A 22354-nucleotide genomic window follows, 5' to 3' on the forward strand; every position below is an offset into this window, starting at 1 on the left:
CTTAAACCTTAGCTTGCAGTAAGACCACTTGCAGGGCTTATTAAAACAGATCACTACTTCAGCAGGTCCAGGGTGAGGCCGGGTGACTTGCACTTTTTTTTTTTGAGATGGAGTTACCCTCTTGTCGCCCAGGCTGGAGTGCAGTGGCATGATCTCGGCTCATTGCAACCTCTGCCTCCCGGGTTCAAGCGATTCTCCTGCCTCAGCCTCCCGATTAGCTGGGATTACAGGCACCTGCCACCACGCCTGGCTAATTTTTTGTATTTTTAGTAGAGATGGGGTTTTGCCATGTTGGGCAGGCTGGTCTCGAACTCCTGACCTCAGGTGATCCGCCTTCCTCGGCATCCCAAAGTGCTGGGATTACAGGCATGAGCCACCACACCCAGCCAGTGATATTCCTTTAAATGGTACAGGAAAAGCACGAACATGTCCAGATTTTACTGCAGCCTACATTCTGACAGTTCTTGTATGAAATGCTTAAAAGAGACATCATACCTATCATTGTTGCCATCAAATATGCCATTAATATGTTCATTATTGTAATTAAGAAGCATTAGAAGCTTCTGGAAGGAAAAGCTAATGTCACAATCCTGCAGCCTGTTCTAACTCCTAGCAATAAGGAATAAATGCCCCAAAAGAAGTACTGTCTGAGATCATAAAGAGAACCCTGGCGATGCGGCCCTCAAGCAAGTTCCACCCACATCTTGAACTACGTATGTGCTTGGGCTGTGTCTTTCTTTATCTGAACTTCTCACTTGAGTGTGACTGCCACCCACTTTTTATGAGATCAGGGAGTGTGGAGTCCTGTGTTGTGGTTAATGAGGACCAGAAGAACCCTGGGTTTAATTTGGGTCTGCTGGGTCGAACTACAAAAGGGTGTGCCCTTTTAATCCTCTTCTGTTGTCTCGAATGACAGGAAATGACTGGGAAGAGGGTAGGTTGGGCAGGCTCGTGAGAGTGCGCCAATCTCTGGACTCTACTCACAGAGGAGGAAGTCGGTGTCCCAAAGTGGAAGGAAGGTGCAGGGATACCCTCCTCACCCAGAGGGAGGCAGAAAGATCACCATAAAAGGCAGAGTGTCCTGCAGAGAATGCCGAAGCCTCTCCACAACGCTTAGGATAAAACCTAAACGTCCCAGCACAAGCACAACGCCTCCTCTTGAGTTTGTAATGAATCTTTCCCTTGCCTTTGTTGCCTTTTCTCCTGCACAGCGATTTTAGAAGCTTTAAGAAAATATATATATTTCTGAGTGTAATAATGGTATTTTTAAAAATTTCTTATATAGTTAGATATAAACTCCAATAGATGGGAAAAAGGATAGGAAGCCTGAGATTTGCTCTAAAATATTCTAGCAAAAATACTGTAGAGCGATAGATGAAAAAGAATGGCACAGAATGTGAATCTTTATTGAAGCTGGAGATAGTATGATGAAGACTCATTGTATTCCCCCGTTTTCCTATTTCAAATTTCCCACAATAAAAAAAGTTTTAATGGGTGGTAAAAAAAAAATACTAATAATATAAAAATACAGACTTCCAGATCCATACCAGGGCCTAGGTCAGAGGATGGAGGCAGGTCCACCACAGGACTGTGCCTACCATTGTGCACTGCACAACCACTGCAACCCAGGGTTTGCCTCCTAGTCTTCAGAGCTTTGTGTAATTATTACAATCCTTTCCCAGCAGATGGCAGTACTTTCTCTTGAGGAAGAGGCACCTTTTCCTAACTCACACAAAGTCATCACTGGGCTGACAGCAAGGCTGGTCCTCTAAGACTGTCCCTGATGACTGAGTCTCTGGGCACAACACGATGAACAGCTTGTTTGGGTCCGACGGCACTACACAGCATGTTCCATCACTGCCACTCAAACACGCAGCCACTCTGCCTGGGCTGTACTGTGAGGTGTCTCCCTTACCACTGCTGCTGCCTTCCAGAGCATCCTTACACACCATGCGCATCCCATCCTCACAGGATCGAGAAAGCCCACTATAGAAAATTTAGAAAATACGGACAGAAAAGAAAAATCAGCCACAAATCCACAGCCCATAAATAATCAAAGCTAATGTCTATTATATACCTTTCAGTCTTTTTTATGTGTTTTTGAGACAGCCTCCTGACTCGTTGGGACTACAGATGCACACCGCCACACTCAGCTAACTTTTTTATAGAGACAGGGTCTCACCATGTTGCCCACCTGGTAGTAAACTCCTAGGCTCAAGCAATCCACCCACCTCGACCTCCCAAAGTGCTGGGATTACAGGTGTGAGCCACCGTGCTCAGCCATGTGCATTTTTAAGAAGAAAATTGGGATCATACTCTACAGGATGTTTTAAAACTTGTTTTCAGTGAATAATATCTTGTGAATATTTTCTCAGGATATTAAGTATTCTGCAACATCAAGTGTAATGACTGTAACAGTGTGACATTGCATCCTATGTTAAAATGCTTTTTTAGGATTTGCTTTTTTTAACATGAGAAGCCTTACATGTGTTCAGAAGCAGAACAAAAGGACTATTTTGAGACAGGGAAATGAAATCCATTGGGAAAGGAGGCAGCCCGTATACCACCTGGACATGCAGACCCTCGGCCCAAGGCGTTTGAACCAGAGTGACTCCGTCTTGAGTAGAAGCTGGGTAAAATAAGCTAAGACCTACTGGGCTGCATTCCCAGACAGACAGGCTTTCTAAATCATAGGATGAGATAGGAGGTTGGCACAAGATACAGGTCATAAAGACCTTGCTGATGAAACAGGCTGCAATAAAGAAGCTGGCCCAAACCAAGATGGAGATGACAGTGACTTCTAGTCATTCTCACTACTACACTCCCACCAGCGCCATGACAATTTACGAATGCCATGGTGACCACATAGGAAGTTAACCTATATGGTCTAAAAAGGGGAGGCATGAATAATTTACCCATTGTTTAGCATATAATCAAGAAATAACCAGCCAGGCGTGGTGGCTCACGCCTGTAATCCCAGAACTTTGGGAAGCCAAGGCGGGTGGATCACCTGAGGTCGGGAGTTTGAGACCAGCCTGAGCAACATGGAGAAACCCCATCTCTACTAAAAATACAAAATTAGCAGGGCGTGGTGGCACATGACTGTAATCCCAGCTACTCAGGAGGCTGAGGCAGAGAATCTCTATTTTTTTTATTATTATTATACTTTAAGTTCTAGGGTACATGTGCATAACGTGCAGGTTTGTTACTTGTGCCATGTTGATGAGCTGCTCCCATCAACTCATCAGCACGCATTAACTCGTCATTTACATCAGGTATAACTCCCAATGCAATCCCTTCCCCCACATGAGAATCTCTTGAACCTGGGAGGTGAAGGTTGAGGTGAGCCAAGATCGCGCCATTGCATTCCAGCCTGGGCAACACGACGGAAACTCGGTCTCAAAAAAAAAAGAAAGAAAGAAAGAAAAAAAAAGAAATAACCATAAAAATGGGCAACCAGTAGCCCTCGTGGCTGCTCTGTCCTTGGAGTAGCCATTCTTTATTCGTTTCCTATCTTAATAAACTTGCCTTCACTTTACTCTATGGATTCGCCACAAATTCTTTCTTGTGAGAGATCCAAGAACCCTCTTTTGGGGTCTGGGTCAGGACCACTATCCGGTAACACCTCTGCAAGGAGCTGACTGATGAAACCCTTATGTCAGGGTAATTCCTTTCATAAAACAAGAAGAATTACTAGAATTCTACAGAATTTGAGATACACAAGGAAATAAAGATTCATAAAATGGTTTTAAAAATCCAATTCCGAAAACAATGCAATGATTTGGAATATGTGATAAGTATTTTCAGGATATGCTTGATCTCCAGAAGTTCAATAACCAGGGTTAATGGTTATCATTTTTTTCTCCCACAAAGGGAGATCTGCAAAAGAGAAACGGGCCAGTCTTGCTCAAAGTGTCCTCGCATACCAAGAACCCAGCACAGGCTCATTGTGAAGGTTACCAGAGCTAACTTCAATTACAGCAGAAATTATCAGTGCTCAAAAATGTTGTACTATTGATTACGATTATATTAAGTCACGAATTTCCAAGAAATACAATCCTACCTCAAGTTCTATGTTCGTGCACTCAACTCAAAGCTGTGGTCTGCATAATTATTTGGAAATCGAGGCCATCTTAAAAGCCAGTCTAAAAAAGCAGGCACACAGTATCCTCCAATTATCTAGATTGACTATTACATCATTCCCACATCGTCAGGAACTCGCCCTTTGCTTTCTTTTGCGCTGTCACGTATCAGTCGTATCAGTATTATATGTCAGTGGTTCTCTGTCCCTTTACTGGAAAGATCCTTACAATCCTCCACAGAGGTACCCGTGAGCTCCATGTAAAATCTCTGTGTAGTACTCTCCTTCTCGCACAATATTTTTGTAAAAAAGAGCATAAAACCTCTGATTTACCTTTTAAAAGTAAAATATTGTAAAATGTCAGCACTTTATTATTATTTTGGCCTTCTTTCAACATTGCAGAGGTGATCATGGCACACAAGGATTGTGGCATATGATAGGCATTTTCACTCCATACTGAAAGATTCAATTCTACAAACCACTACGAGGGGTGCCAAGATAAAAGGGCAGGAGGGTCCGTCCCCTCTAGCAGAGGGGAGCAACTGGGCCTGAGTCCTCATGGGTGCGAGTCCCTGGCATCACCGGTGTGACCATGTGCAAGCTACTGAACTCTCAGAGGTTTAGCTGTCTCATCTGTAAAATGGGACTGATACACCTAACTTGTACAGTTACTATAAGGATTAGAAATGATACATATAAATGCATGCCAGCATGTCTCTTACATATTAGGTAATCAGTGGGGGTAGCTATCATCATATTATTATTATTATTTGATATGTCACTGGAGAGAGTTCCAGTGGTTTGCCTAGTTTCTAAGGAAGAATATGGATAGGTCCCACACTGGAATGTGATGTTCCAGGCTGCTCAAGGTATTGCCTTTGACATCTAAGTGGTAGCTTTTGGTATGCTAGTGCTAACTGTTAGTAGTTATTTAAAGCATCTTGCTAGTGAGGTCAAAGTCATAGCCTCAATCCCTTTGTACCAGTTAACTGCTGCATGGCTACAAATAAATGCTTTCTACCAGCCCCTCCACCTCAGGGACATACCCATTAGATGGTAAGTGGGGTAAATCAGCACCCATCACCACCACCAGAGAAAACAAAACTCAAAATGCACGCACTGCTGACAGGATGGCAACATGACCTTCCTTTAGCAGGGCCAGCCATCTCAGCTAATTTAAGTCACAAGGAATACAAGCCAGAAGTGGCATGAAGGCTAACTGATATCTACTGGGTAGGGGAATGGCTCATCATTAACTATAATAAAAAGAATTTTTTTTTTTTTTTTTTTTGGGAGGGGGTCTCACACTGTCGGCCGGGCTGGAGTGCAATAGCATGATCTTGGCTCACTGCAACCTCCACCTCCTGGGTTCAAGCGATTCTTCTGCCTCAGCCTCCCAAGTAGCTGGGATTATATAGGCATCCACCACCACACCCGGCTAATTTTTTGTATTTTCAGTAGAGACAGTTTCACTATGTTGGCCAGGCTGGTTTGAACTCCCGACCTCAGGTGACCTGCCTGCCTTGGCCTCCCAAAGTGCTGGGATTACAGGCGTGAGCCACCATGTCCAGTCACTAAAAAGAATTTTTAAAAATGATATATTCAGGCCAGATGCGGTGGCTTACACCTGTAATCCCAGCACTTTGGGAGGTTGAGGCAGGGGATCACCTCAGGTCAGGAGTTCGAGACCAACCTGGCCACCATGGAGAAACCCTGTCGCTACTAAAAATACAAAAATTAGCTGGGTGTGGTGGTGCGTGCCTGTAATCTCAGTTACTCAGGAGGCTGAGACAGGAGAATCGCTTGAACCCTGGAGGCGGAGGTTGCAGTAAGCTGAGATTGTTTCACTGCACTCCAGCCTGGGTGATAGAGCAAGACACCCATCTCAAAAAAAAAAAAAAAAAAAAAAGACATCTTCTATCCTTGCCCATCACAGTCTAATTAATCTCAATAGAACAGCCAGGCAATCTTTTTGAAGTGTAAAGTCAGATCATGTTCTAAACCAAAAATAAAATTTGAAGGCCCCACAACAATTTGAATGGACCCTCACCCAGCCAGGGAGCTCTAAAATTTAACCTGAAAGACTGGTTCAGGCTCCATGAACACTGACTTCCTTGCTCTCTGTGTCACAGCCATTTGAACCAGAGCAACTCCATCTCGACTAAGGGCTGGGTTAAAATAAGGCGGAGACCTACTGGGCTGCATTCCCAGGATGCTGGGCATTCTGAGTCACAGGATGACATAGGAGATTGGCACGAGATACAGGTCGCAAAGACTCTGCTGGTGAAACAGAGTGCCATAAAGAAACCAGCCAAAACCCACCCAAACCAAGATGGCATGAAAGTCACCTCTGGTAGGCCAGGTGCAGTGGCTCACACCTGTAATCCCCACATTTTGGGAGGCTGAGACAGGTGGGTCACCTGAGGTCAGGATTTCAAGACCAGCCTGGCCAACATGGTGGAACCCTGTCTCTACTAAAAAATATAAAAAATTAGCTGGGTGTGGTGGTGCGCGCCTCCAATCCCAGCTACTTGGGAGGCTGAGGCAGGAGCATCGCTTGAATCTGGGAGGTAGAGGCTGTAGTGAGCCAAGATAGTGCCATTGCACTCCAGCCTGGGCAACACAGCAAGACTCCATCTAAAAAAAAAATAAAAAAGAAAAAAATAAAAAAGAAAGTGACCTCTGGTCATCCTCACTGCTCATTATATGGTAATTATAATTCATCAGCATGCTAAAAGACACTTTCACCAGCACCATGACAGTTTAGATGCCATGGCCATGCCCGTAGGTTACCCTATATGGTCTAAAAAGGAAATGAACCCTCAGCTCCAGGAAATCATCCCTTTCCCAGAAAACTCATGAAAAAATCCACCCTTTGTTTAGCATATAATCAAGAAATAACTGTATTATCAGTCGAGCAGCCCATGCCGCTGCTCTGCCTGTGGAGTAGCCATTCTTTTGCTTCTTTACTTCTCTAATAAACTTGCTTTCAGTTTACTCTATGGACTCACCCCAAATTCTTTCTTGTGTGAGTTCCAAGAATCTTCTCTTGGGGTCTGGATCGGGACACTTTTCCGGTAACATCTGCTCAAACGTCACTTTTTCAGGAAGGCCTTCCCTGGTTACACTGGTTTAAAGTCTCCATTCTCTTCTTCCCCTGCTTTGTGTTTTTCTACTGGACATACTATATGTTGTATTTCGTGTCTGTCTTTCCCCAGCAGCAAGTAATCCAGGAAGTCTGGGCATTGTCTTTTTTCCACTGTTGCATCCCTAGTGTCCAGTCTGGCTGAGAGTCGGTGCTCAGTAAGTATTTGTGAGATGAATGCGTATCACTAAAATTTAACGTCTGCTAATTAACTCCACAGGGCAAGTTAACTCATTTGCTAGCCTAGGAATGCATTTTGCAGCTCACTTATTCAGGCTGGTGCTCCCGGAAGCCACGCTGCTCAGAACCCAGATAGCCCATGGCAGCATCTGAGAGAGAATCCTGTGATGTCACAGACGACCGACTGCCCTTGCTTTAAAATCTCCCAAGCCAACACTTTTTTCCGCCATGCTTTATGGCAAGGCTTGTGGCACGTCTAAAAAACATTTTTTTTTGTTTTTCCACATTGGAGTAATTCCTAAGCAGCTCTGAGAAAAGTGTAACTTTGCCTTCGGACCACGTGACAGTGAGAACCCTTGCATCGAGGGGAGCACTATTAGATGCTCCGGTTTGTGGAACAGGCCATCAGTCCCAGCTCTTGCTCATGTGGCTTCTTAACCCTAAAGATGAGCTCTCAGTCAACACCACAGGAGCTACTGATATAATTGGGATAGCTGACTCCTCCAAATCCGGCATCGAAATCTGATTCTCAATATTGGAGGTGGGGCTTGATGGGAGGTGTCTGGGGCACCCAGAAAGATCTCTCATGATCTGCTTGGTGCCCTCCTTGAGGTAATGAGTGAATTCTCACTCTATTAGTTCCTGCCAGATCGATTTGTTAAAAAGAGCCTAGCACCTCCCTCCCTTCTCTCTCTTTCTGTCTCTTCCCAGGTGACACACAGGCTCTCCTCTGCCCTACACAACGATTAGAAGCTTCCTAAAGCCCTCCCAGAAGCACATGCCAGCACATGTGCTGCAGTACAGCCTGCAGACCCATGGGCCAAACAAACCTCTTTTCTTTTTTTATTTTTTTGAGACGGAGTTTTGCTCTTGTTGCCCAGGCTGGAGTGCAATGGCACGATCTCAGCTCACTGCAACCTCCGTCTCGCAGGTTCAAGCAATTCTGCTGACTCAGCCTCTTAGTAGCTGGGATTAGAGGCATGCGCCACCACACCTGGCTAATTTTGTATTTTTAGTAGAGACGGGATTTCTCCATGTTGGTCAGGCTGGTCTCGAACTCCCATGATCTGCCCACCTCCGCCTCCCAAAGGGCTGGGATTACAGGCATGAGCCACCATGCCCGTCCTCTTTTCTTTATAAATTACCCAGTCTCAGATATTCCTTTACAGCAACGAAACAGACTACCACAGATTCTCCATGTCCTCAGCAGGAGCACCTTGAAGAAGCGACTTGCAGACAGGTTCCTAGAACACATTCAGCACTCCTTTAATATTTGAATCCTGTCTTTGGATCCACCGGCACCAGCGGAAACTGAACACACAGACCAATCTGCAAAGCTCCTCAGCAAACGGCTTCACAACGTCATGTGTTAATGTTTTGCCTTGAGAGTTCACTGAAGATTCTTCTAAAAATCATTTGAAAGTAAAGCCATACTCAAGAAACTTGTTTAGGAATTAATTCAAAGATTATTTCCTTTGAGGAATGGCTATTTTCCCACTTTGGGATAAAAATTACATTCCAGAGTGAGGTTTTCATTTCTTCTCTCCCTGTCAGGAAATCTAGAGCAAAATCACCACCACCTTCTCCAGCTCTCTGTGTCAGAGACGTCTGAACCAGAGCAACTCCATCTTGAGTAGGGGTTCGGTAAAATAAGGCTGAGACCTATTGGGCCGCATTCCCAGGAGGTCAGGCATTCTCCCATTCAAGTACTAACCAGGCCCGACCCTGCTTAGTTTGGTTAACAATGTTAACCCTTATGGATGACATATCTGGAACATCTGGATTCTTCTCCCCGCCCCTCAACCCTGTGTTTCTGATTTTCTATTTTTCATATATCATTTCACTGCAGTGGTTTCTCGTAAGTTGCCTCAAAGCCACTATGGAGACAGAATATAAATAAACATAAAGTAACTGTCTCCATTAAGAGTCAACATCAATGAATGATTTCAGCCTGTTTCTAAACAATGGCTTTTAGGTTTACTCCAGCAGGAGACATTTTGAAGGCATGTTAGGAAGAATATCAGAATGCACCACCAAATGGAACAATGAATCTCCCTGGAAATTTCAAAGAAAAGGCTCAGGCTCCCTTCCCAAGGTGGTGGAAGTGCTGGATGGAGAGAGAGAAGGTCAAATGACTGAAGAAGGTTCTTTACATCTGTGACTCCATGGTATCACTTGAAGATACCACCTATTCCAATATAATAGAAAATAATGTAAAGATCCTCAGCCAGACCACACACTCAGCTGGGATTTGCTACCATCACTCAGACCAGTGAGATGGGCTTCAAAAGCATCACAGGTCAGAACAGAGACCAGTATGACTTGTACCCCATCAGCTGCTGTATGCCTGCACACAGGAGAGCCCCAATCACATGCCAAGGGCTTCCAGACATACATCAGTCATTCTTTCTAACTACCCAGCTGCTAAGTCTCCAAAGAGAACTTTACCTGATACAAATAATCATCTAGTCAGAATTCCTGTTCTTCAGAAATGATCCTAGTTTGCACGTTTTAGGCAAATGAAAAATAATGCATAATACTTCTATTCAATAATTTCATCTGGCTTTCTTCATATCTATCATCTTGCTTGTCTTCACGATCCCCAGTCCACGCCACCCCTAGAAGGTGGCATGATGACGTTAGAGGCAGAGACTAAGATCCTGGCGACCCATGTGCTTTCCCCAGTGGAAATGTCAGAGCTATCTCAGAGCTCACCAGCCCTGGGGTCCTTCCACAGGGGCACATGACCAATATGTGAGGGTGGTCACGTGCACTTCTACACACATGACCATCTACATTTTGGCTAGACAACTAAAGGAATGGCATCTTTGCTCTTACCCTTTCCTATATGTCTCCTGGTATTTTCTATTGTTGAGTTTCTGTTTACATTAGAAAGAAGTCCAAGACAGAATCTGTTCCTGTTATTTGAAGGGTCGGTGAACCCATCTATGAGCACACTTCGGGAGGAAGCCTGGAACGTCTCCCCAACTCGGTTGTTCAGTTCGTAGTAGGCGACCGAGCACCAGTGCTGGGGTTCCTCGTAACAAACTGGCCGAAAGTCTGGAAGAAAACACACCAGAGAGCACATGGCGACTGTCATACCTGGGCTGTGTAGTTCATGATTCCACCAGGAAACTTAGTTAATGCTTTTCACCAGAAAGTCGGCTGCAAGACCACGCATGCCATTCTGTAATCTTTTAGAACTTGTAGCTCTCATGGGAGCTGCTTGGGGCTGGCTCATTTCACTAGCACACCTGAGATGTAGAGTCCACGGTCCTTGTTCATCTTCCATGGCTAGAGCATTTATAAACATGTGTATTGGTCATGAAGGGACCAGGGAAAACATGACATGAACAGATGAACATAAAAAAACTGTCGGCCCTAAAGCAAGCACAGCTCAAAGGAAGCTAGCAGGTCACCTCTTCTTTCAGAAACATGTGAAGGATGGCATGCTGCTGTTACTGTGCCCACTTGAAACCTTGTGGCAAAAACTATCATTGTCTAACAAACTAGAGATGGAAAATAATAGTTTGACTATGATAAAGAGCAAATCAATAATGCTGAATAGGACATTAAATTATTTAAGGAAAAAAAAGCTTCCACCTAGAGGGGCTCACATTCTGCTTTGTGGGTATCTACTTATGCACGGAAAAAAAAAAAAAAACACATTTAAAGAGAGCTGGATGTTTCATCAGGAAACCCATGAATGTTTTCACACCCAACATAAAGTGAAGTCACTTTTCTGTAACCAAAGCTCAGAGTTCCTTTTCTTTGCCACCCACACCCTTTCTCTGCCTTTCTATTGATTATATTATCTTTGTCTTCCTTGAACATCCTTGTCATTCTTGCATCTAGAGTGTGTTCCTATATGCACTAAATATAAATTTATGAAATAGATAAATTCGGGGGTTGTTATTTCTCTCACAAAAGGACCTTAGTTTATAAAATATTCACTTGGAGTATTTCAAATGGTACACTTCTTTAGAACCTCTCTACTCAAGATCTGGCTCATGGAACAGTAGCCTCTGCATTACATGGAAGCTTAACAATGCAGATTCTTGGACCCCACCCTAAGAGCTACGGAATCAAAATCTGCATTTATGCAAGATCACAACGTGGTTTATACAAACATTAAAGTCAAGCAACACTTATCTAGACTATTATAAGATGCAAATAAAATTTTGTAAAAACCTCATTTATGTATATTTCTAAGAATACCTCTCCGGCCGAATGAAAGACACCACTATAAACATATGGTAAAAACACAAATAGAATAAAATCCCTAACTTCTTGAGTTCCTAACTCCATACTTAACATCAAGAACTACAAACTTCTAAATGCTAAGTTAAAATAAAAATTAACTTATTCTAGTAATGAGGATGATAAAAACATTAATTCTATGGTACCGAGGAATGTCAAAGTTAAAATGCAAAGCCATCCCATCTGCCTCTTAGAACACATGCAAAACAGCAGGTCAGTACATTTCTGGTTCTGTTTTCTGAATTGCTTTGTTTGGGGGTAATAGGAAATACTTTTGGAAAATAGCTACATTTCACTGTTCATCTGCAATTTACCTCCATTTGGTATCGATAGCACTAAATGTCTATCAGCTGTGGCATCTACAGGTTGGCCACTCTGGGTCTCAGAGGCTTCTGTGGCATGATAAGGCAGGGGTGGTGTGTCAACTAAAAGAAAGCAGTAGAACAAAGGAATTGTCAAATCGATAAACCACACAAAGACAGTTGGATCCGACATCTTTTGCCATTAAACTCCTGAGCTTGGTGGACAGTGCTACTCCTACGGAGAGACCATATGAATGTAACAAGGCTCTTCTGAAGTGGCATTGTGAGTGCTCTACAGAAGAAACTGGTTGTTCCGAGAGCCTCACTAAAGGGTCAATTCCTTTTCCCTCTGACTTTTGAGTTATCACTGAGTTCTAATGACGTCAGGGCAAGACTTTCAAATGCAGGACCTGTTCTCCTAGCTTTTCTCATAGCAGAACAGTCTTGTGATCCAGCTTGCAAAACACAGAGAAAGCTAAACCTTCTTTGAAGTGAGCTTAATTTTCAGCTTCTATGTTGTCATGAATTGTACAATGGCCACGGGGACGCTCTATCCCAGAGATACTTCAGGATATGCCCCCAAAACACAGAATAGCTGAAATATAATTGTAACCTTGTACCCAAGGCACACTGAGAAGGGCCCTTCTACCCAAATGTCAGTTCTGTGACTGGACAGTGATCATGGTTAGGCAAATGGGATGCATTCCATGGAAAACAATTCATGACACAGTAAAAATTCATGAGGCACAGGGAAAACTCTCTATGGAGGGCCCCAGCACAAAACAACCGATTCCTTCAGCAGGCATGTCTAGTGTTAGTTCAGAATGGTCTTGTTACCCCCGTGGTGGAATACAACAGCATAAAAGGTTGGATCAATCTGCCTTTGTTGTATCTAACTGTCCACACAAGTAGTTCTCACACTTAAGTGTACAAAAAAATTGCCAGTAGAGCTTGCTAAAAATGCAGATTCTCAGCCCCATCCTTAGCAATTCTGATTCAATAGGTCAGTGGTTGAATGTAGCCATGTACATTTTAACATGCCCCGATGGCAAGTCTAATGCAGGGTTCATGGACCATACTAGGAAACCATGGATAAGGTATTTCCTTCTGAGAAAATGGGCTATGACTCCTATGACTCTGGTAAAAAAGTTATAAGGCAAGATGGTCTTTTTGTAGGTCTTTGACTAAATACGTCTATTTACTCAAGGGGCAGAACAGGCTGAGCACAGTGGCTCACACCTGTAATCTTAGCATTTTGGGAGACTGAAGTGGGAGGATCACCTGAGTCCAGCGCTTTGAGACGAGCCTGGGCAACATGATGAGACCCCATCCTACAAAAAAAATTAAAAATTAGGTGGGCATGGTGGTGTGCACCTGTAATCCTAGCTACTCAGAGGCTGACATAGGAGGATCACTTGAACCCAGGAGTTTGAAGTTACAGTGAGCTATGACTGTGCCACCACACTCCAGCCTAGGTAACAACAAGGCCCTGTCTCTAAAAAATGAAAATTAAAAAAAGGGGGACTGAAAATAGAATAACCATTTAATGTAGCACTTCCACTCCTAGGTATATACCTGAAGGAACTGAAAGCAGTGTGTTATTTACCAGAGCCAAAAGGTGGGAACAATCCGAATATCCAACAGCTAATGAACTGATTTTTTAAAATGTGGTATAGCCATACAATGAGACATCATTCAGTCACAAAGATGAACTACCGATACATGCTACAACACAAACTGTGAAAACACTTGGCTAAGTGAAATAAGACAGACACAAAGGGGCAAATATTGTATGAATCTAGTATATGAGGTACCTGCAATAAGCAAATTCAGTGAGACAGAAAGTAAATTAGAGCTTACCAGGGGCTGGGGAAGTAGGGAAATGGGGAGCAATTGCTTAATCAGTATGGAGTTTCTGTTTGGGGTGATGAAAAATTTTTGAAAATAGATATGGTGATGGTTGCACAATATTATTAATGCACCTAATGCCATCAGACTGTACTTTTTTTTTTAAATAGCCCTCACCCAGGCTAGAGTGCAGTGGCACAATCTCAGCTCACTGCAGCCTCCAACTCCAGGATTCAAGTGATTCTCGTGCCTCAGTCTCCTGAGCAGCTGGAATTACAGAGGTGCACCACCACGCCCAGCTAACTTTTGTATTTTTAGTAGAGATAGGGTTTCAACATGGGTTGGCGAGGCTGGTCTCGAACTGCTGACCTCAAGTGAACCGCCTGCCTAAGCCTCCCAAAGTGCTGGGATTACAGGCATGAGCCACACTGCACCCGGCCAGATTTTACTCTTAAAAAACGGTTAAAATGGGCTGGGCGCAGTGGAGCACACCTGTAATCCCAGCACTTTGGGAGGCCAAGGCGGGTGGATCACCTGAGGTCAGGAGTTCATGACCAGCCTAACATGGTGAAATCCCATCTCCACTAAATACAAAAAAATTAGCCAGGTGTGGTGGCGCATGCCTGTAATCCGAGGTACTTGGAAGGCTGAGACAGGAGAATCGCTTGTACCTGGGAGGCAGAGGTTGCAGTGAGCCGAGATTGCACCACTGCACTCCAGCCTGGGCAACAAGAGCAAAACTCCATCTCAAAAAAAAAAAAAAAAAAAAAAGTTAAATAAATTTTGTGTTTATCTATTTCACCACTACTTGAAAAAAATTAACATATGAAAAGCCATTCACTTGTACACTTGAAATGGGTGGTTGTATGGTATGTGAATTATACCTCAATAGAGCTTTTTAAAAAATCTAGAGGCTGAACCAGTAAATCGCCAAGGTTCCTTTTACGCTTGTTTATCTGTGGGTCTGTTACTCAGGTTGGCATTTTGGTGTTAATCATTCAGACAAGAATTATTTTCTTTGAAGTGAAAAGGGCTATGCCTTCGGTGAGAAACTAACCAGCTTCTGCATCATTGCTGGGGTCTGTCCTGCGTGGGTGGGAAGAGGAAAAAGAACATCAACCTGTCAGAGTAATCAGGGCAGGAATTCAAAGTCAGCACAGGAAGTCTTTGTAGCATAGAGGTGTGTTAGGTAAATATATATTTTGCAATACAATTATCCTCCTGTTCCTTAGCCAAGGCTCTGTCCTCAAATGACTTCTCTTTCTGTTGTATTTCTTCTTTCTCAGTGAACTCAGCCACTTGCAAAACTTCAACCACCTGCTCCCACACTGAGTGAATGACTCTCAAGCTACCCTCCAGCATCTCTGCCTTCACCCTACAGTAAGTCCTGCTGGACCCCCTCCTCCAATTCACTGCCCTCTTTCCAACCCCACATCCCTGTTTTAGTTCAAGTCCTTATAATCACTTGCCTGGACTGCTACAGGCTACTTATACGTGATGGCTCTCAACAGCTACTGCCTCCTGAAGGCCAGAGACCACAGTAGTCCTCCTTCTCCACCAGAGATACAGTCTGAGACTCCCAGGGGATACCTGAAGTTGTGGCTAGTACAGAGTACCACATATACTATGATTTTTTCCTATACATACCTGTGATAAAGTTTAATTTATTAAACACAGTAAGAGATTAGGAACAGTAACTAATAATAAAGTAAAACTATTAGAACAATATGCCAGCATCACTACTCTTGTACTTTGTGGTCACTATTAAATCAGAGTGACCTGAACACAAGCACTGCAATGCCTCAACAGCTGATCTGATCACAGAGACAGCTACTAATTGACTCACAGGTGGATAGCGTCTTCAACATGGATACGCTGGGCAAAGGGATGATTCAGAACCTGGACAGGATGGCACAAGGTTTCATCCCCACATACAATTTAAAATTTATGAATTGTTTATTTCTGGAATTTTCCATTCAGTATTTTCAGGCTGCAACTGACCTCAGGTAACCGAAACCTCATATAAGAGGGGACAACTACATTGTCTTGATCATCACTGCACCTCTAGCACTGGCCCAGTGCCAGGCACTTCGCAGGGGCTCAGTCATCACTTACTGAGTCAATAAAACCTGTGCCTATGGTCTGAAGCTCCACGTCCATGTTCTAATGCCTGTGTGGGCCGGGTGCAGTGGCTCATGCCTGTAATCCCAGCACTTTGGGAGGCCGAGACAGGCAAATCACCTGAGGTCAGGAGTTCGAGACTAGCCTGGCCAACATGGTGGCCATCTCTACTAAAAATACAAAAATTAGTTGGGCATGGTGGTGCCGCTCGTGTAATCCCAGCTACTGGGGAGACTGAGATGGGAGAATTGCTTGAACCTGCGAGGTGGAGACTGCAGTGAGCCAGGATCATGCCACTGCACTCCAACCTGGGTGACAGAGCAAGACCCCATCTCAAAAATAAATAAATAAATAAAAATAAACAAACACCTGTGTAGTAATTTATTTATTCAATAATCAACTGATGAGCAACCACTGCATTTCAGGCTCTGTGCTGGACATAGAAAAAAGAAGGCTCACTGTTTAATGGGGGAAATAGACACACAGGAATTATGTAATACAGTGCAATAAATGTAATAGTAGATGCTTATGTAACTTGCTGAGGGGCAAAAGGAACTAAGTAACTCAGAGGGGAAGAAGCAATTCCCTCTTTATCTTCCCACATTGTATAAGCTCTGTGAGGACAGGCACAATTTTTATTAACCTTTTATTCCCCTTTCAGCAATCCTAAGGCAATACTTGCATATAGTAAGAGTTTAATAAATATCCATTAAGTAAATGATTGCAGGAATAAATGAATGAGGCAGACTGTAACATCTGGCACCAAATGTATTTATGCATGCCTTTAGGAACTTGCCAGCTCCGCGTAGTATTTATCTCACACTCATGAGGTGCGTATGTATCTTTTATTCATTATCTCAACTTAGATTCACTTTACAGGTACGGTAGCAAATGCAATTAGACAGCATGCTAGAGGCTCCCTTTCCCTTCCATATGCTTTCTCAATTCAGCAAACTGAAGAGCTCTGTAGTTAAGCTCTTCACATGGCTTCACATGGCAGGAAGGGAGAATGCACTGGCTGGAGCGGAGGCTTCACTTTCCGCCTCACTCAAAGGATGCAGGCATATGTTTTAGGCAAAGGCTTCCTTTGACTGTTGAAAGAGGCAACCAAGGTGAAGGCCTAGCATTGACCTTCCATGTTGCTTGTCCTCAGGCCAAGTCTTCTGCTTGGATTACAGGAGTCTTTTAATCTTATTTCTACTGCCTTAAAAAAAAAATCTTTGGAAATTCCCAGGGATACTATTCAAATCCATTTAGTTTCTGAGAGCTTCCAGAGCATTAGAACTAAAACTAGAGCAAAAACATGTTATATCTCCAGGGTAACTGCTTCAAAATGGGTATAGTCCTAATCATTTTAAGGCTGATTGCTTTGTCAACGGTTTACACTATATGAATGAGAGTTACAATGACTGTCATTGTGACTGTTCATCACAAATCATCATGTTGGGCTTATTTTCCCGTATTTCCCCAGAGACCATAGATCTTACTGACCTGAGTGTTGATAGGGACTCTCTGGCTCAGAAGGACTTCCTGGGGAGTGAGGGTAGCTGGCCGTGCACGGGGACTGGGAGAACGCGTGGCTGGGTGAGGGAGGGAGTGCAGAGCACGGAGGCTGCTGGAAAGAGTCGGGATAGGTGGCGTTGTGTGGCATGAGTGGCTCACTGTGCAGGGAGGCGCTGCGGAACTTGGCCAGGAGGCTGAGCTGGGGGTTATATTCACTGTGTCTTGGCACGAGCACAGGAGGCAGCACTAGGATCAGAAAGGAACAGGGCAGTTAGAATTGAACATTGCTCATCAGTACACAACAGAGCGGATACTTGCTGTTCTTATCTATTTTTTTGATGATAGAGCTGTTTTTCCCCTTGGGAACTACTCCCATTAGTCATTGTGCTCATCATAAAACTGTCGATTCAGTCCCCATCTCCACCTAAGAAGCGAGCATGTGAGTAAGCTAAGGTAACAGTCTTCTCCTTGTAACCTGAATCTTAAGCAGAATGTCATCGTTCACAAAAAATATTTGCAGAAGGATTTTTCTAGTGTCAGCACTCTAAAGAGACCTGCTATTTATTCCTATCTTGGAAATGAGCAGAGCTGCCCTAATACCTGGCCTTCTGGCGACCTGATGGTTACATCTTTCTTTAATTCTGCCAAATGAGTCTTTTTCCCCCCAAGGCAGAATCCGTTTCTGTTGCTTGCAATGAAACCCTAAGTGATGCCCAGAATATTTTTCCTCCAGAGATCATGTTGAATTATTTAGATGACTAGACACAATTTCAGGTTCAGTAGTGCTGCTGAAATAAAAACATTCTATGAGTCCTTAATGGAAAGATTTCAAGGTGAGTAATTAAAAGTTATTAAGTAAAATACAAACGGTGAATAATAATAAAAGTGACTAAGTAAAAGATAAGCAGCAGCAGGGCACAGTGGCACACGCCTGTAATCCCAGCACTTTGGGAGGCCGAGGCGGCCAGATCACCTGAGGTCAGGAGTTTGAGACCAGCCTGGCCAACACGGTGAAACCCCGTCTCTATTAAAAATACAACAATTAGCTGGGTGTGGTGGCGGGAACCTGCAATCCCAGTTATTCAGGAGGCTGAGGCAGGAGAATCGCTTGAATCTGGGAGGTGGAAGTTGCAGTGAGCCAAGATCATATCATTGCACTCCAGCCTGGGTGACAAGAGTGAAACTCTGTCTCAAAAAAAAAAAAAAAAAAGGTAAGCAGCAGTAAGAAAACATAAATGATGTTTGTTCATTTTACTATGCTTTTTTGGATTTGATTTTTTAAAATGTTACGGTTCTTGATTTTGATTCTATACAAAATTTCAGACTAAATTCAAATTCTTAAGGGAAAGTTTTGCCCAGGCCCTCACATCCTACCGACTCCTAGAAGGTTACAATGCCTGGCATAAAGTAGCTACTCCAAAAATGTTGTTGGAGAGCCATCTGTAACCAACATAAGTTCCAGACAGAGAGGCAAAGAAACACAAGGGGGAAGCGGTCTAAGAAATAACAAAGGAAAACTTCAAAGAGTTATGAAGGACCTATGTCTTCATATTGAAAAGAGCCACAGAGTGCACTGAGCTCAATTAATGAAAATAAGATCCCGACCTAGTCTTTCCATCTTGAATTTCAAACATTGCGGGATAACTGGAATATTCCAAAAGCTCCTAGAGGATCACCACAAAGTCACCTACAAAGAAATGAGAATCAACCGACCTCAACGTCCCACTCCTACCCTGGCTACTAGAAGTCAACGGACCAATGCCCTTCTGAGGACAAATAATTCTTATCCCCAAATTCCACAGTGGAAACCACTGGAATAACCAAAAACAAATACAAACTATGAACTAAAATATAGAAATCAAGGACTGAGAAGAGGAGGAAGGAAGAAGACTAAAATACAAGTGAGTGAGGCCAGGTGTGATGGCTCATGCCTGTAATCCCAGCACTTTGGGAGGCCAAGGCAGGCGGATCACAAGGTCAGGAGATCGAGACCATCCTAGCTAATACGGTGAAACCCTGTCTCTACTGAAAATACAAAAGATTAGCCGGGTGTGGTGGTGGTTGCCTGTAGTCCTAGCTACTCGGGAGGCTGAGACAAGAGAATGGTGTGAACCTGGGAGGTGGAGCTTGCAGTGAGCCAAGATTGCACCACTGCACTCCAGCCTGGGCGACAGAGAGAGACCCTGTATCCAAAAAAAAAAAAAAAAAAAAAAAAAATGTGTGTGTGTATATATACATATATATAAATATAAATAAGTGAGTGAAATCCTCATCTTTTATGTTAGAGAGTCAATGACATCTAAAGGTCACAAATTTGGAAATAGATATGTAAGCATGTATTATCTAGAGTTACTGTCATAATTCTTAGTAATAATAGAAAGAAATACAAAAGAACTAAGCAAGAATTGTTTAAAACAGTTTGTCTCTGGGTATAAACAGGACAGATCTTGGTTCTAATCACACTATTGATTTGTCAGTCACAGGCAAGTATTAATAAAAACTCACAAAAAGTAAATATTCTAAAACTGCTCTAAAAAATAAGGTCTTAAAAAAGGTAAATGTTTTGGAATAAACAGACAATAACAATAACAGTGACAACCCCAAAGTCTGCCATCTGCCTTTGACATCATACATCTCTCTCTTTTTTAACAAGCAATAATTTTCAGTTACATGGACAGAAAATAAACTCAAAAGGGTAAATGAAAGGTTTTAAACTAAAATTGCTACAAGTGAGGGTGGCAGAGAAACAAATAATTTCTTCCCCTTTACAAGCTAGTATTTGTATATGTATGCAGCCTATGACACCAGAGAATAAACATTCAACATCACCATGAAACAGTGACATGGATAACAAACCATTAAATTTCCTTTAATGTGTTAATATTCCACAACTATGCAGGAAAAAAAAAGATTATGTGCCTCATGAGTAGTCTGAAGTGAGGAGTTGACACAGCAAATGCGTATGGCTTCTTTGTCAATGACCCTTCATCAAAACATTAACGATGTTCAAATAAACACTCACTTTTTTATGAAGAAGAATTTGAATAATCTCTGTGACTTCAGTTTTAATGTAAAATATCTACGGTGTATTCCTAACACTGATAAAAATATAATGCCTCCTATCCATCTGAATGTAGAGACTTCTATTTCTTCATGGCCTGTAGATCTGAGGCACCAAGAGAAAATAAATGATATATTTCCTTTATCATAACAACTATCTTGATAATATATTTTTACCATCTGAGTAAAATCAAAGCCAGTGGATGTTTGCAAGGAAAACTAATGGTTTCATCCTAGTTGTTATTTGACCTGACTGGCTCAGTTGCCTTAAATGTGCACAGATCATATTTTTAAATACCTTCACTCAAAAACACAGCTATCCCTAATTACTTAATTCCACTTCTACATCTCAACTGCTGCTTGTAAATATGACAGTGCGCTTATAGACACTTATTCCTATCTTATGCCACTTTTAAATACCATGCTATCTTTACATCTCAGTGTTACCCAGGAGGAAACAGCAGAAGGAGTTACAGGGCACATGGGGGTGCAAAACAGAGCTGGAAAAAAGCACTTTTGTCTTTTTTAAAAAAGTCATGTGGTTTTGATATAATATGACTATTTTATATAAAAAAGAAATTACACTCCTGAAATAACCTCTGGCCTAACGGAGTGAAATCATCATGTACCACAACAGTCTTGCATGGCTTCCACCAGACCCATGCCAGGTAAAGTGTGGTCTGAGGACTGGGGACCCTTGGACAACTATTGGGGACCAGTCTGTGAAGAAATTAGTGCTTAGAAACTTTTCACAGCAATTTCACAGTTTATAGTTCATATTTCTTTAAATAATTTTTTAAACTGGGCTTATATTTTCTAAGTCTTTTTAAAATTTCATTTGCCTAATAATTTGTCTGTACTATAAAAGTATTCGTTTGAAGGACCGGAAATTAAAAAAATAAAAACTGATCCCTCACCACACATAACTTGGAAAGCACTGAAGTCAACTATTGAAGTGGATGTGTGGATGCAAAGAAAATGGGAATACAGCCTTCAACGTATCTAAAATAGATGGCCAAAAAATGAGATTTCAAAGGCAAAACTTCAGCTTTATGATACATAGGAAGTCAGCAAACTTGTTTAACATTAACATTTTTATTATTCTTAAAATATTTACTTTAAATATGGATAGCTAACTAGATATAAAATCTACTTTTTCTATTAAAAAAATCACAAGAGGAAGAAAAACCTCTGTAACTTAAATATTACCTTAAATTAATATAATCTTTACACCCATCTTTCCTTCTGGAAATTCACAGCTAAATGATGATAAAATGAAATCTATTTACCATACGTAAAACATTCACACTATCATTCCTAAAAGAATCTTACAGAACAGGAAAAACTAAGGGCCAGGTGTGGTGGCTCACACCTGTAATCCCAGCACTTTGGGAGGCCGAGGCAGGTGGATCACGAGGTCAAGAGATGGAGACCATCCTGGCCAACATGGTGAAACCCCGTCTCTACTGAAAATACCAAAATTAGCTGGGCAAGGTGGCACATGCCTGTAGTCCCAGCTACTCAGGAGGCAGAGGCAGGAGAATCACTTGAACCTGGGAGGCGGCGGTTGCAGTGAGCAGAGAGTGCGCCACTGCACTCCAGCCCGGCAACAGAGTGAGACTCTGTCTCAAAAAACAAAAAACATGAAAAACTAAAATGTCAAACAGTTCTTTAAAATTAGGCTTTCGAATATTCAAAAGGAAAACCAGGTACATTTTACAAGATAATTCTTACAAGTTGTTACATTTTACAACTACATTATTCAGGAAGAGAGAAATGATTTTTTAATGAACATTTTTCCATTTGGGCATATTTTGGATGCTTAATGTAATTCAAATCTTTGAAACACATAAT

At 42.5% G+C, this 22354-nt stretch overlaps 1 protein-coding gene across 2 annotated transcripts in view; it reads right to left on the minus strand.

Moving 5' to 3' along the window:
• Positions 1-22354, minus strand: part of SMAD9 (SMAD family member 9) — a 74696-nt gene that overhangs the window by 11882 nt on the left and 40460 nt on the right. The window contains exons 3-5 of one of the 2 annotated variants that reach the window (XM_025364808.1): positions 17429-17686; positions 11981-12091; positions 10245-10466 (exon numbers count right to left, since the gene is read on the minus strand). In XM_025364808.1, the coding sequence (XP_025220593.1) occupies positions 10245-10466; positions 11981-12091; positions 17429-17686 (591 nt within the window). The remainder of the gene's footprint in view (positions 1-10244; positions 10467-11980; positions 12092-17428; positions 17687-22354) is intronic. The other variant, XM_025364809.1, reaches the window with a different exon arrangement.

Source organism: Theropithecus gelada, chromosome 17, assembly GCF_003255815.1.
Source record: "Theropithecus gelada isolate Dixy chromosome 17, Tgel_1.0, whole genome shotgun sequence".
In the NCBI taxonomy this organism is placed as follows: domain Eukaryota; kingdom Metazoa; phylum Chordata; class Mammalia; order Primates; family Cercopithecidae; genus Theropithecus; species Theropithecus gelada.